Source organism: Cyprinodon tularosa, unplaced genomic scaffold (assembly GCF_016077235.1).
Source record: "Cyprinodon tularosa strain WSP-4 unplaced genomic scaffold, ASM1607723v1 ctg189, whole genome shotgun sequence".
Classification (NCBI taxonomy): Eukaryota; Metazoa; Chordata; class Actinopteri; order Cyprinodontiformes; family Cyprinodontidae; genus Cyprinodon; species Cyprinodon tularosa.
The window spans coordinates 2,109,972-2,126,604 of record NW_024038669.1 but is presented as its reverse complement, the minus strand read 5'-3'; the positions used below and the strand labels follow the sequence as shown (position 1 = coordinate 2,126,604).

Genomic DNA, 16,633 nt, shown 5'->3' with positions numbered 1-16,633 from the left:
TGATCCAATTTATGACCCTCAAAGTTGCGAATACTTTGCAGAGGTTGCACTAACAAAATATAGAACAAAACACTAAAGAGCTCTGTGAAAAGTTGGACTCTGCTTTGTTATTTGCAACTGCTACAGTCCTTTGGTCCAGTCGATTTCTTCAGCCGCACACGAGTTTAACTGCATTATATCGACGTGAACTGGCCTCTCAACAGCTGCTGCTTACAAACCATCTACTTCCCAGAAAATCATTACACGTTATTGACTGTTCAATTAATTGCATATTTCTTTTTTCTTTTACTTGTACTATAGATATATAAGTAAATTTTTTACTGATAGAAAATGGGCACAATTATTGTTAGCTGAACATTTCTGTTACTTGCACAAGATTTATCCTAAGATTATTTATGTTTACCTTTTTTTTTTTTTACCATACGTTTGTTGTTGGTTAAATATTTATTACTTTGCACAATATATTTTTGATTAAATCTATTTTAAAAATACATGCCTGTAGTTTTTAATACTCCAATTGATCGACAAAAATTGATTTAAAAACGTAATCGTCCAAGATGAGTAAAAGAAAATCGAGGTTTAATTTTTTGGCCAGCCCTACTTTCCTAATTTTTGTCACACTGGTGACATCACCAACGCTAAACCAGCGTGATAATGTCACCAGACACACAGTGGCGGGGGGACAGAGGCTACGTAGCCTGCCAGCGCGGGGCTTAGACCCGGCATTTCTTCCCAATTTGAAGGGAGTCGAATGCAGATTGATAGCAAGTTGGGCAGTTTTTGAAAAACTCAAGTTAACCCACAAATTTTCAGTGGGGAAGAGGCTTTTGTTACACTTTTTTGCTAGAGGTGGGGGGGGATTCTGTCTCACAGACAGCCGAAGGCATAGGAGAAATGTTTGTATTTACTTTTCTGCTGTTTTTGTTTTTTGCTCATGTCAATCTCTCCTCAGAGGAGAGCAGAGCTCTATCGGCCACACAAAATAGAGCAGCCCTGGTAACCCTTCACCTCTCCATTCCATGATTGGCAGAATTTTGCCACATGATGTAAAACATTGTGGTTGCCCAGACAACGATAATAACATCACGCAGCGTCAGTGTGCCGAGTCGGGAGCAACTGTAGCGTTAAGGCTGATTTATACTTCGAAACCAGGTCGTCTGCGTGTGTTTCGCGGTGAAAACAGAGACGCCCCGGCCCTTCTGCAGGCACTCTGCTGGTACAGGAGGCCTCTGATTGGTCAAATCTACATCCGCTCAACACTATGCATATTTCCTTTTTGGTCCCTTACAGGCTTGTTTTGTTTGTATGACCACCATTGTGAAAAAAAACGACTGAGCTAGAAGAGCGAGATGCGCGAGAATGCTGGGACCTTTTGTTTTACCTGGATCCCCGCTCTTTTTCGCCCTCATGTCCCTCCGTTATCGCAAAAAATTTATCCCACTTCTTCACCACCTTGACCTTATCCAGACCCAGTACCTGATTGTCCCTTTTGCGTTGTGGCATGGAATAACAAAGCGCAGACCACGCTTTAATATCAGGCATAACTCAAAAATGTATGCATCATACCTGCGAAAAGCTAACTGCGACACACTGCTGCAGGAGTATAACCAGCCTGTTAGTGTGTCTAATGACTGAAGTTCTGCCTGATCAATAACAAAACGGAATAGAAACTGTTTATGGTGAACAAAGTAACTGCAACACCATGATATAAAGGGAGAGAGCTGGGTAGGGCTGTGGCTAGCTTTGTTCTGTAGCTAACAGGTTAGCCTTTTTTAGCTCGGTCAGTTAGCCATATTAAGCTAAACAACTGTTTGTTCTCTACAAGTAGAATAACTTTTCTTTGTCTAAGATGTCTATGAAAATCATTTTTAAGATGTTCCATTGTTCTTCCTCTGCCCTCAGATCTTAATAAAAAGAATAAAAATAAGCTGAGACTTTTTTGTCACCTTGTTAAATAGCAGAGCTCAGTCTTAGAAGGCAGTACTTTCCTTTAAAAGACTGGCGGTGATTGTTTTCTACTTTCAGCTACTTAAGATCGCAAATGAAATGTAAAATAATAGAAAATATAGGTAATGATATGTTGAGATTCCAAGAGATTTGATCCTTAATAAACAGGTGCCATACAGTTTGTCCGAGTGGAGTTGCCATATGTTGTCATTGAGCGGGTCTGGTACCTACACCCTCTTTAACAGAGAGTATAACATTAGCTATGCTAACAGACCAGCTAATATAAAAATGTATGACATTAAAAAAAAACGTTCTGTTATTGTTGGCATATTAGCTATGATAATGTAATGTTATAAGCTATCATTCGCTGATACGTCAAACATTAGCTGTATTTTAGGCATGTAGATATGTGTTGCGATGGGATACGCTGCCCTCCATTCATTGCTGTGACAGGCAACAATAAAACCTTTTAGGTTTCCACGTGTTAGAGGTTTACTGCTCATACTTTAACAGCAACAGCTTTATAAAAACTATGGGGTATTTAGAATTGTTATGTTAAGATATCTACAACAGTTGGTAAATAAAATCCAGCCAGGAATGTGGCTTAAGGAAAAATGTCTCAGTTTGATTAACTTTCTAAGGACTCCAGTCTTCTTAGTTTTACTTGCATTTGAAACCAAAAATCACAGCGTTGCTCAGTTAATCAGTAACGACTTCTCGAAATAAAACTCATAAAACCTTAAGCATTTCACACAGATAAGAGCCGAACCTGTAATCGCCGTGCAAATGGAAGAAATTTAAGTTCTTTATTAATAATTGTGTATCAGTTTATATTATTATACATGCAGTGTTAAGGATGATACTCCATTGTTTAAATAATGATTCTGCTTAGTAGTTTTATTTTACTTTTTACTGTAAAGTTTCCTGGAAATTGTGAAGCCATTCAAGTCGTCATTAACACTGTGCACCTTAGCGAGAGGTGGGGGGTCATAAAATGTTCTGCTCAGCCTAATTTAATGAGAAATAGTGGTAAAAATCTGCTTTTGCTGACAGATAATCATTGCAGCTTCAACGATTTGAACTTTAACGTTTTGTTTTTCAGCTGGCGCGGAATAAAGCCGCAGACATTTAAGTTCAGTTGTGAGGATGTTCAATTATTAAACAGGGTCCCCTCCGGAGGAGCCCCACGCTGCCGCTCACAATAGTCATAAAAATGGTAATGACAGGAGAGACGGCACAAACAAGTCAAAAGGGCAGCAATGGCTCCTCATTAGTGGGAAACTAGAGGAGTTAGACTCTCAGAAATGGCGCGCCAAGATTGGAGCGTAGACATGAGGAAACGCTGCAGAGCTGCCTATCATCTACCTCCTGCTGGCCTTCACGGGGGAGCTCAGAAAATGTACCGGTCCTTCTCTGGCTCTCACTCCCCCTCTCTTTGCTGAGCCAATTAGGAGGGCCTAAGCGACACTGTGGGCCATTTCTCTGAGCCATGGCTCACAGGAGACGTGTAATTGGAGAGACGCCGCAGACCAGTCGCTCTCCATTTCTTCTCTTTTGTTCCTTTATCACCAGCCTCCATCGCTCTGCTGCAGCCCCTCTGCACACCTCAGAACCACACCTGCATCAAGGTAATGAGCTGCATGAGTGTGAGGGAACTCCGGTGATGGACTGTCTGGCTGATATACAGTTGCCTCTCAGGGCTGCTCGCTCTGATGGCGACAAATAGGAAAGCAGTGAGCTGTAAAAGCTTCTCTGTAAGGCACCATGAAAACAGGAAGACAACAGTGAAATAAAAGTGCGAAGGTTATGTGTGATGTTTGGCCCTCCTAACTATGCCTCGATATTTAAATGCGGTCTCCTGCGACGCTCTATGTCAGGGGTCGGCAACCCAAACTGCTCAAAGAGCCATTTTGGACCAAAAAGAACAAATCTGTCTGGAGCCACAAAAACGTAAGTCTTATAAGAGTCGCATGTGGCAACACGGGCTCTAAGTATATTAGCCCACTATAAAAAAAGGACTATGTGACCCTAAATCAGACGTCACCAACGCGGTGCCCGCGGGCACCAAGGGGCCCTCAAGGACCACATGGGGTGCGCTCTTCGTCCTCTGAAAACAGAAGAACTCACTCAGTGGGTTAAGTTTAATTTTGTTTTTTATTCTGTTGCTCTTCTTTTTAATCATTTATGTATTATTTCATCATGTTAACTATTTCATCATATCAGTGGTTTCAAAATGACAATATTAAAAAGAAAATTAGAAATGAATAAAATAAGAATAAAAATGAGTTTTTCTGGATGAGATTTACTGTAGGTGAACACTGATCCTTCCAGTTCATAGGTCAGTATTGGTAGCCCTTCCTATGACTCGGTAGCCATGAAGTAGCCCTCAGCCTTAAAAAGGCTGGTGACCCCTGCCCTAAATACACTCCTGATCAAAATCTTAAGACCAGTCAAAAAATTGCAAGAATCATTTTGCACTATTGGATCTAAACAAGGTTCTAAGTAGAGCTTCACAATGTTAAAAGAAGAAAGAGACAAAAACTTTTGAGCGGGGAATTAATTAAAAACTACATTTACACTCAAACATGATTTGTTTCAGCTGATCAAAAGTTTAAGACCATAGCTCAAAAAAAAAAAAAAGTGTTTCCAGGAGGCTAGTGGGAACGTTTGCTCCAAGTGTTGAAGATGGCTTTATGAAGGGCATCCACTGTCTGGAACTGATGTCCATTTATGTAAACTTCCCTTGCCATCCATCTCCAAATGTTCTCAATTGGGTTTAGATCCGGGGAACATGCAGGATGGTCCAAAAGAGAGATGTTATTCTCTTGGAAAAACTCCTTTGTCAGGCGGGCAATGTGAGCTGCAGCATTGTCCTGTTGAAAAACCCAATCATTACCACACAGACCAGGGCCCTCAGTCATGAGGGATGCCTGCTGCAACATCTCCACTGTTTATGCTCTAAAAACATTCTAAATGACTTCGTTTCGAGTAAATTATGGACGCTACCCACTCAGGACACTTGGAATACATTGGACGAGCAGTATGGAGGAATATTGACACGTTTTTTGTGGACTTTTATGGACCTTTCTGCCTCGGGCGCCATAGACCTCCATTATTTGAATGTCAGCAGACAGCAAGAAGCCTCCCAGATCTCCAGATGCATTTGAGATATCAAAAAAGTACTCCAGAGTGTTGTTCAGCATGGGGGTGAGGCTAATCATGTTTTGGGTGTACTAGTCCTTTAAATCTATCTCTCCTCTAATTTATCCAGAAGTTCTGCAATCACACTTTTTCCCTCACTCTTAACTTTGTGATCAGCTTTGTGATCTTTCCTGGGAATACCAGGGCTCCTTAAAAAGTCTTAAAAGGCATTAAATTCTTCAAAATAAAACTAAGGCCTTAATTGGTATTAAAATGTCTTAAATCAGTCTTTCTTAGGTCTTAATTTTTAAAACATCCTAAATAGGATTATTTTTATTACGATTTATTTTTGTAATCTAAATAACGTAAAAATTGACAAAATTTTTATTTTTTTTCATAAAAAAGAAAAATAATGGCTCACCATTATTGGTTCCGCGCGACACCATGACCTGACAGCTAGGGCCTACCTGTTTGATTCGCGATTGTTTACTACTGGGGAAGATGTCTGACTACGAGAGCGACGAGGAAAACATCGACTTCCACTTAGAGCCAAAGGGATATCTTTATGAACCCGAGTACACTGACGATGAACTTCGACAAATGGAGTTAGATCGGGCAGAAAGAGAGAGGGTGGACAGAGAAGTGATGGAAGCTGAAGCCGGAGCCGCAGGAGCCACAGCTGGAGCTGCGATATCCAGGGTGGCCGACAAATCATGGTGCACTTGTTTCAAGTTAGCTCTAAAGCTAGCTCGGTGGCGTTGCTTGTAAACACAGCTGCTAAGTTAGCACTGAAATGAGCTGGAAAAGTTGAGCTCGCTGTCAGAATGACGGCGCGCACTGATACGAACAGAGAGAAAATAGGACCAAGTGATAACGACGTGTGACTTTTTCCACTACAATGTTTTTGGGATGCAAAAATAGCACTCTTTTGAACACATAATGTTTTGGGAAGAGAAACGTTTTATTTCGCTGGGTCTAGCAAACCTGCCGGACTACTTTCGGCTTGACCAAAGCTGGACGACAACTCTGCTCACAGGATGCTGCCAGGGGTAAGTCAGTGTGATTGCATGACACTGGTGATGGGGATGCCATACAGATTCATGTCAAAAATCCCGAACTATCCCTTTAACTTACTTTTCTCTTTGCAGTGCCTTTAATATTTACTGAACATTTCGGTATTTGCAGCATGTTTGCAACCGTCTGCCACACAGAAAGCATCAGAATGCAAAGAGAACATAAAAACTCAAGTTGATCAGGGCGGGTAGTGTCCCAGAGCTTCTTGCTGGTTCTGTAGCTCCTCAGCTGACAGTGAGCGTCTCCGCAGCAACCAGCCCCGCCCTGCTCTGACATTGAATTTCATCCTACATTAAACCTTCGGTCATCTCTGACGGGAGAATCACAAACTTTTCTCCGCCAACTCGCTGTGCGTGGAGGCGGCCGACAGGCAGGCTGACACTTTAAATGATCGCGCACCTTTTCCACTTCTTCGTTTCTGTTTCACGTCTCATGACTGCAGCCTTGAATGAAAAATGAGGTTAACGCTGCAGAAATGTCAGATTGCGTTTTTTCCTTTAGGCGTCACATGTCATCACAAGGACACATGGAAGAAAGGTCTTCTTACATGGGAAAAAAATAATTGGATTCCCTCAGCAGGCTGCTGAGGGATGAGAAACATGCAGCTGGAGGTTCAATCCCAAACCAGGTGTGACCCTGCAGGGCAGAATAAAGAAAGGGAACCCCTGGTCTGTGTCCACCCTTTCTCTATTCTCTGACCTGAGCTCCTGGGTCACCACAGTTATTATGTATGAAATCAGAACTCCTCCCTGGATATTATATGTTCCAACTCAGCATCCATGTTTGATCCTTCCTGCATCCTTATGTTCTAGTCTAGATTTTCTCTTCGCCTTCATCACTTTCGTTGCCTCTCCCTTTTCTGTACAGTCTGGGTCTGGCTCTGGGGCTTCGTCTCCATCACCATCATCAGCCTGCTCTCTCTTCTCGGGGTGATTCTGGTTCCCATCCTCAAACAGTCCTGCTTCAAGTTCCTGCTCACCTTCCTGGTGGCGCTGGCCGTGGGCACGCTCAGCGGAGACGCTCTACTTCACCTGCTGCCTCACGTGAGTCCCATTCACCCCCAATCAGAATCCAATCCAAAAATTAGTTAAAAGATGGACTAAAAGTTATTAACAAGTGTCTCACTCATGTACCCACGCACAACAAAATCACACATGTGCGAGAAACTGCCTCTCCGAGAGGAGAAAATCGCTCTTCAGGCGCAGTTGGTACCGCGGTACAATTTTCTAACCAGCGGTCACACTCAAGCGTCTCTGTCATCAGACTTACAGGTGCTGGTCATAAAATTAGAATATCATGAAAAAGTAGATTGATTTCAGTAATTCCATTTAAAAAGTGAAACTTGTATATTATATTCATACATTACATACAAACTCATATATTTCAGATGTTTATTTTGTTTAATTTTGATGATTACAAATGACAACAAATGAAAATCTCAAATTCATCATATCAGAAAATTAGAATATTACTGAAGACCAATAAAAACAAAGGATTTATAGAAATGTTGGCCAACTGAAAAGTATGAACATGAAAAGTATGAGCATGTACAGCACTCAGTATTTAGTTGGGCCTCCTTTGGCCTGTATTACTGCAGCAATGCGGCGTGGCATGGAGTCGATCAGTCTGTGGCACTGCTCAGGTGTTATGATAGCCCAGGTTGCTCTAATAGTGGCTTTTAGCTCTTCTGAATTGTTGGGTCTGGTGTATTGCATCTTCTTCTTCACAATACCCCATAGATTTTCTATGGGGTTAAGGTCAGGAGAGTTTGCTGGCCAATTAAGAACAGGGATACCATGGTCCTTCAACCAGGTACTGGTAGCTTTGGCACTGTGTGCAGGTGCCAAGTCCTGTTGGAAAATGAAATCTGCATCTCCAAAAAGTTGGTCAGCTGCAGGAAGCATGAAGTGCTCTAAAACTTCCTGGTATGTGGCTGCGTTGACCCTGGACCTCAGAAAACACAATGGACCAACACCAGCAGATGACATGGCACCCCAAACCATCACTGACTGTGGAAACTTTACACTGGACTTCAAGCAACGTGGATGAAGTGCCTCTCTTCTTTTCCTCCAGACTCTGGGACCTTGATTTCCAAAGGAAATGCAAAATTTACTTTCATCAGAGAACATGACTTTGGACCACTCACCAGCAGTCCAGTCCTGTTTCTCTTTAGCCCAGGCAAGACGCTTCTGACGCTGTCTGTGGTTCAAGAGTGGCTTGACACAAGGAATGCGACAGCAGAAACTCATGTCTTTCATACGTCTGTGTGTGGTGGTTCTTGAAGCACTCACTCCAGCTGCAGTCCACTCTTTGTGAATCTCCCCCACATTTTTGAATGGGTTTTGTTTCACAATCCTCTCCAGGGTGCGGTTATCTCTCTTGCTTGTACACTTTTTTCGACCACATCTTTTCCTTCCCTTCGCCTCTCTATTAATGTGCTTGGACACTGAGCTCTGTGAACAGCCAGCCTCTTTAGCGATGACCTTTTGTGTCTTGCCCTCCTTGTGCAAGGTGTCGATGGTCGTCTTTTGGACAACTGTCAAGTCAGCAGTCTTCCCCATGATTGTGTAGCCTATAGAACTAGACTGAAAGACCATTTAAAGGCTTTTGCAGGTGGTTTGAGTTAATTAGCTGATTAGAGTGTGGCACCAGGGGCCATCAATTTTGAACCTTTTCACAATATTCTAATTTTCTGATATGATGAATTTGAGATTTTCATTTGTTGTCATTTGTAATCATCAAAATTAAACAAAATAAACATCTGAAATATATGAGTTTGTATGTAATGTATGAATATAATATACAAGTTTCACTTTTTAAATGGAATTACTGAAATCAATCTACTTTTTCATGATATTCTAATTTTATGACCAGCACCTGTATTTTCTCCTTACGTGAAGGAAAAGGTGCTCTGACAGGTTGGGCAGAGAGAAATGTCTTCTCTAAGCCTCCTCCTCATTGGGCCTTGAAGACGTGATCAGGAAAGTGGTGTCAGGTCCAATCAGGAGGAGGCTTATAGAGGAAGTTTGTCTCTGCCCAACCTGTCAAAACACAGGGTTTCCGCGGGTCACTAAAAATCATTAAAAGTCATTAAAATAGATTTTTTTTTCAAATTAAGGCCTTAATTGGTATTAAAATTAATTAAATGTGATTATTGTGGCATTTAAAATGCTTTATTTAAAAACAAAATCCATTTATTAAAACAATTCCTCAGATATATCGGATATAACTGGTTCCGGTTGATGGTAAAGCCGTGTGTTCGGAAAAGAAGCTCGAGGCAGAGAAAAAATGCTAATTTCGACAAAATCGGCTGTAAAACAAGGAATTCGGGACATGGCTGCAGCCTGTGGAAGATAAAGTTGACGAAGGATTTTGCAGTTTTTTATATGGGTTTGGGAAACCAGTGTATATATATATATATATATATATATATATATATATATATATATATATATATATACACTTATGTATATGTATATATATATGTATATGTATATATATATATATGTATATATATGTATATGTATATATATATATATACATATGTATATATATATATATATGTATATGTATATATATATATCATATATATACATTAGGGATGGAATGGTTTATGAAAATCGTCCGAACCATTCGGTTCGACTGTCTCGGTTCGTGTGTGTTGCGTTCGGTTCATGTGCTGCTCCTTTTTCTCATAGGCGAAGCGTGTACACTCCAGAGCAGAAGGTGGCGGTACTGCGACCAAAGCCAACCACCAGTAGTAAACAAGAAGAAGAAGCGAAGCAGCGTAGCCGGGTGTAGCAGAAAATAATCAGTTGTTGTGGAGAATTGTGTGGGTATGGCGAGTGGGAAAGAACAGGAGTTGGAAGACGCGCCAGCAGCACTTTATAGGTCTGCTGTATGGGACCACTTTGCATTTAGAGTGACCTACGATGACGGCGGAAAGAAAGTGGTGGATAAAAGTGCTACAGTGTGCAAGCATTGTGCAACACGTTTTGTTTAAGCTAACAGCAACACGACCAACATGTCATGCTAACCCCGAAATCCCACATACTCCGTCAGCGCTCCACCCCGCTGCGCTCCAGACCGCCTGCACAAAGCAAAGCCTACAGCCTCCGCTGTGGCTCCCTTCGCTCCGCTCTGAGTCCCTTGGAGATCGTAGAGAGCATGCGCGAGATGATTAAATTCAAAGCAGCAAAACATGCGGAAATGATCCAGGGTTTCCGCGGAGAGCGATTTTCTCCTCTCGGAGCAGCAGTTTCTGGTGCATGTGTGATTTTGTTGTACGGTGGTAGATAAACCATGCGCAGAAGTAGTTTAACATACATGGGAGTATGTTTATTTTACTCGCGGGCATTTTTTTATTTGATGAAAAATCATGGAGCAGACACTTTAAAGTCTTTAATGTCGTCCTCTGCAGGCTCAGGGACAACACGACCACAGCCAGCATGGAGACAGCGATACCACTGATATGGTCACCGCCTTTGATGGCGTGTGGAAGGGTCTCACTGCACTGGCTGGCATCTACCTCCTCTTCATCATCGAGCATTGCATCGGCATGTTCAAACACTTCAAAGACCAGAGGGTGAGTCGAAGGCGCTACAGACGGATCAGTCTGGCAGGAAACGCTTGGTTTGGTGTTTCTGTTCATGAAGATCTGATGAATGTCTGTGGATCATCGCTCCTCACAGGAACTGCAGAAGAACAACGAGGAGAGGAAGATCGGCAGGAAGCTGTCGGATCACACGCTAAACCGCCGTTCAGACGCAGAGTGGTTGACCCTGAAGCCTCTGAATGACGGTGAGCAGGTTCTTTAGTGGTTCAGGTCCTTCCATCTGCTCCACGGTCGTCCCCCTAAACTCTTCTTCTCTGATCAGACCCGGAGAACTCAACTATCTCCTGCGACAACACTCACAACGACACCCAGCTGACAGAGCTCCAGACCCCCGACTCCCCCACCACAAAGACCCCGCTGGCTCCTACAAAGGAGCCCCAGTCTCCCACCAGGGACCCCGCCCAGAAAACCAGGAAGCACAGACACTCCCACGGTCACGGACACTCCCACGGAGGGAACTGCCACTCGGACCAGGAGATGAAGGATGCTGGGATCGCCAGCATCGCCTGGATGGTCATCATGGGAGACGGCATGCACAACTTCAGCGACGGCCTCGCTATAGGTGAGGAGCTGCAATCAGACGGCTGTACTTCCACCTCATCAAACCGCTTTACTGGTCTTGGTTCCTCCCCTGCAAACTCTGGCCCCAAGAACTCAAGAGCCAGCCATGCATTAGTAAGAGGGGGGGGGGGGGGGGGGGGGGGGGGGGGTAGTGTCAGTCATTCCCCATCATTGAGTCTAAGTAGATCAGTTCTTTGCTCACTGCAGATTATTCTCCCCCAAGTCTCTAAAAATGATCCTACTCTATGGTCTACTTCAGGTCACAGACATTAGCAATGGATATATATGGATTTGTTAGCCTTCAATGCCCCATACCTGTCTATGTCTCTGAAAGAGGGTCGTTAAAGATGGCTGAATAGAAGAGATCTTCCATTCCCCCGTAAAGGGGTTGGGGTTCATCGCAACCAGAACTCCTTTACTGTATAAAGCGTCAAACTTGACGCTATTCCTGACATGTTGAATTAAGATAGTTTCTTGTCGTCTTCAGACTTGGAAACAAAGTCCAGTGGATTGTTTTTTATCTTTTTTGGAATGACTGAGAATCTTCACCAGCAAAATAGAAGTTTTTTTTTTCTAATCAACCACTGTTTTTATTCTTTAAAAAGGTTTTTTTGCAAATAAGAAATTAAAGGTAATGGAAAAACAAGAGTACAAAATGACATGTTACATAAAAAACCTTAATATATATAAACATATATAAAATACATGATACAGAAAACAGTTGTATCAGACTCCAGACTCCTTTTTTTATGAGCATATAAGCCCTTTGACTGATATCTGGGCTCCGTACTCAGGGCTCTCTCCTGTGAATTCCAGCACTACTGCTGGTTACACTGAAAGTTCTTAAAATTACACTTAAATCAGGCCAATATGCTGAATTTTACCTGTTTTACCTCCTTAATTGCACATTTATGTGAGAATAGAGCTGTGCAAAGGAGAACCATCCACTTCACTTATCCCTTCAGTTAAGAAACGATAATGAAATCCAATTTTATCTCAAACATCTGTTCACATGTTATTTATTTCTGTATCAGGAGCAGATGGATCACGCTTAGTTTAGATTTCAGAAGATCCACATCATTGTGATTGGATCCAAATGGTTCCCACAGAATAAACCCCCCTAGTTACTGCTGCTCTGCCTCTGTCGGCCATCTTTAGACCTGCTAATGGTTTTAAAGCTTTTAACTGAAACAAAAACTAGAAATGGAAGGTTCTGAGTTCAAGACTCACTCTAACAGACACTCTGAGTAGGTGTGCAAAGACCCTTAACCCCCCACTGCTCCCCAAGGGAATGGATTAAATGCAGAGAGTTCATTTTGTTGCTCTGTACGTGTGACAGTGTAATGACGATAACAAAATACGCTGGAAAAAAGACAGATACTTAAATTTCTTGGTTTTTAGTGATTTCCTTCTGAACATGTCTGTTGGTTTTGTTATTATTAATATGAAGATTGACTTAAACAGTTTTTTTTCCTTTTATCTGAGTCTCTCAGAGCTGAATCCGTGTCTCTGTGTGAATCTCCTTAGGTGCCGCGTTCAGCGCCAACATCACAGGAGGCATCAGTACATCCGTGGCTGTTTTCTGCCACGAACTTCCTCATGAACTCGGTAAGTACTCTGATAACGGACATCATGTCATCAGCAGTTCTCTCCACCTGCCCGTCCGTTCCCGTATCCTAGTTCTATATGCAAATCTGATGTTCTCATTACAGAAAAAAAGCATCCCCCCCCCCCCCCCCCCCCCCCCCAACAAAAAAAAAATGGTCGGCTGGTGTCTGTCAGTCACTGTATCAGTCGGGGAGGATGATGGATGGAGCGTTGTGGTGCAGCTGTCAGAGCACTCATCTGCATCCAGCAGCTCCTCCCAGAGGAACTGTTGGATTCAGGATGATCAGTTTTAATTCAGTCCGTCTCTCTGTCTGTCTCAGGGTCCTTAAAAAGTCTTAAAAGGCATTGAATTCTTCAAAATAAAACTAAGGCCTTAATTGGTATTAAAATGTCTTAAATCAGTCTTTCGTAGGTCTTAATTTTTAAAACATCATAAATAGGATTATTTTTATTATGATTTATTTTTTTAATCTAAATAAACCATTAAAATTCTTCTTTTTTTTAAATATATATATAAAAAAAAATAACAGCTCTCCATTATTGGTTTCATCCCGATAGTGGAACCAATAAAAGCGTTGTTGTGGCCGGGACATTTGGGAGATGCACCATTAACTTTTTGTCTGGAAAATATGAGCAAGTATAAATGTAACCAAAATTGTCTCCAGCCAAGAGTTTTCTCCATGACTAAAACCAGGGAAAGTACATGAGGCTCAGTGGATTTTGTGCAAGAAGTCATTCAAGCTCGGAACGATGGGAATTAAGGCAGTGGAGTCGCACATGCGAAGCACGAAACACAAAGCGTCAAAACCGAGAAACAGCCGGTATTTCTCAGTTTAGTTCCACCCTTGTCTCTGCAACGCCTCCATTTATCACCAAATCCAACATAGAAAACGATACAAAGAAAAATAGCTGCTAAAAAGACTTGGCACTGGTTATGTTGTGGCTTTAAAACTGATTTGTTTTGTTCCCTGCTAAAACAAAGCTTGTGAATTCAGTTAAATAATTGTTAAAATATATCTGTCATTTGTGTGTTTTTAGCTTTCTTCCTGTATGGGAAGCTTTTCAAAATTTGAAACATTAGTGCAGTGGTTTATGTTAAAATAAACCTTTGGGTTAAGTTGTCTCAAGCGGGTTTTTCTTGTGAATTTGGTCTTAAATGTTTATTTCAAGTGGCATTAAAAAGTCTTAAAAAGTCTTGAATTTAACTTGCTTTAAGCTGCCACCGTCCTCTCAACTTCGGAATTTTTTTTTTTATTAAGCACTAGGGATGGAACGGTTTATGAAAACCGCCCGAACCGTTCGGTTCGACTGTCTCGGTTCGGTTCGCGTGTGTTTCGTTCGGTTCATGCGATTACACTCCAGAGCAGAATTGAATTCTACCGAACCGTAGAGATTGTGAACCGTTCCACCCCTAGTAAGCACTAAATCAGTAAACGGGCCATAAGGTGAAGCTTAGACATATAATGTTCTCATCTCAAATGATCTTAAAAAGTACTTTTATTGAACAGCAGCAACAGAAAAGAGAACTTTTAACTTAATACTCTGAGCTCTGTGAGCGCTAACCTGGAAGCTGCTGCTGCCGCAGTGCATGCTGGGACAGCTGTCAGTCTTGGAGAGCGGATAAGTCTGCTCTGATGCATGCTGGGTAAAGAGGAAGGAGTGAGAACAACATCCTGTGACTTTGTGCGTTCTCGGTCTGCTGTTCTCGTGAACCGGAGCAGTACTAGGGCATATTGAGAAACGGCCAAAGTCTGGGATTGTCTAGTTTCTCCTCCTGTCGTTGATCATCATCATCTTTTAATTTTTAACTGAGCAGAGAGAAAATTTGAGCTGAAAGCAGAAGAAACATGTTTTCCTAAAACATTTTCTATTCAGCAGATCAGTGGTGCCTCTGAATTTCCTCTGTCTGCAGTGAAGAAGCACTTTCACTCAGTTTAACTTCAGTTTCCAGATGTATGGCTGCAGCTCTGAGCTTCAGCCCATCCTGCAGCAGAAGACGCTCCCTCTTTGTCTCCGTCTAATTTCCCTTTGATTTCGCCGTCGTGCTCATCAGACGGAGCGGTTTGAGTGCCCCCCTCGGCTCGTCTGCAGCGCAGAATCTGTCCCCCGACCCGCATCTGGATGGGAAAAGATGATTATAATGATGAGGGTTCTTCAGCCCCCCAGAGAGAGACTAATTGGCAGTGATGGGTGTGTTAATTGCGGTAGATGAGGCGGCAGCAGGCGTGTCTGAGGCAGGAAGCGCGGCTGAAAGTTGAAGAGAGGAGTCTGCAGACTGGTCCTCTTCCTCCCGCCACTGATTGATGGATGAGAGCGAAGCGGTAATGTATTCATTGTGGTAATTAGCGAGGAAAAAGAGGCCGCTTGTTACGCCGCGCAGTAAATGTAGGCCACCCTCCCCTTCTCAGCATTCAGCTCTCCTTCTCCAAATCCAGGGCGTTTCCTCTGAGACTGGGCCCATTCGCTTTTGGCCCGCCGATGATTGAAGAGGGTGGAAGGCTGAGGCGTGCATTTCTAATCATACAGAATATCAGAGAGCAGACAGAGCCGCAGTTCTTGGAGAGCAGCTGACAGAAGGACGGATCCAAATCTACGTGAAAGCATTAAAGTAATCCTTAAAATATGCCGTGGCACACAGCTGCTAAGAAAGAAAGAAATCTGGATTTCTGCTGTGCTTTAAGTAGAACTTTCTGATGTCATCTGTAGCTCAAGTATTACGTTTAAACTCATGTCTGAGTGCATCAGGTAGTGATTGATCCAGGCAGAAAAAGTTGGAGGAACGTCAGAGAGCTGTAGCTGTGTGGATGGAACCACCTGTAACCCACCGCTGTGATATTCAGCTGCATTCAGACATGTTTGGACCGTCAGCAGCGTCCAGATTACATGTAGAGTCTATAGTGGAAGTGTTTGAAAATCCAGCGCCACGGATTGACTGCTGCAGAGTCCTCCAGCGTCAGGCGCCGCACATCCAGAGCGACAGAAGCTGAAAATATGAACTTTCAGCTTGAGAGCCAATCAAAGAAGCAGATCAAGGCGTTGGCTGGGAGACGTGCTGTGATCCCTCCTCCTGTTGAGCTGTCAGCATAAAACCATAAGAAGCCGTTACACTCCACTAGGTTCACGTACAAACATAGAAGGGATTTTTCATTTACAAAGAAAAGTTAGAGCTTTGATCGTTCCACTAAAATAGTTTCTTTCTGAACTGCTCAGTAGCGCAGTGGGTAGCACTGCTGCCTTGCAGCAAGAAGGTTCTGGGTTTGATTCCTTTCTGCATGGAGTGTGTGTGTTCTCTCTGGGTACTCCAGCTTCCTCCAAACAGTCAAGGGTCTGGCACCCAGCATCCCTCGCTTGGAATAGGCATGACAGAAAATGGATGGATGGACTAAATTGGAAATAAAATGGGATTCGTGGCACTATATCTGCCTGCATGTGAACAACTGCCGAATATTTAAAATTAGGATAATAAATTACTGCACAGATGATGTTTTATTGACCTCTTTTAGTTACCTTTTCCCCACTTATTACAAGAAATAAAGCAAAGCTACTTTCTGCGGTGCATCTGCCCTCGTCCATAGAGACTAGACGCTCATCAGTCATACAGTAGTAGCCATTAAAGATTTCCCCACTTTCCTTGGCTGGTTGCCTACAATAACTTTTTAAACATCAGTCTTTGTACTAAAATATTAT

General features: G+C 42.6%; 1 protein-coding gene across 5 annotated transcripts in view; it reads left to right on the top strand.

Moving 5' to 3' along the window:
- Window positions 1–16,633, top strand: part of slc39a10 (solute carrier family 39 member 10) — a 54,148-nt gene that overhangs the window by 34,878 nt on the left and 2,637 nt on the right. For all 5 annotated transcript variants that reach the window (XM_038282922.1, XM_038282921.1, XM_038282919.1 and 2 more), the window contains 5 exons: window positions 7,030–7,205; window positions 10,583–10,747; window positions 10,854–10,962; window positions 11,040–11,339; window positions 12,866–12,946. In XM_038282922.1, coding sequence (XP_038138850.1) covers window positions 7,030–7,205; window positions 10,583–10,747; window positions 10,854–10,962; window positions 11,040–11,339; window positions 12,866–12,946 — 831 coding nt within the window. The remainder of the gene's footprint in view (window positions 1–7,029; window positions 7,206–10,582; window positions 10,748–10,853; window positions 10,963–11,039; window positions 11,340–12,865; window positions 12,947–16,633) is intronic.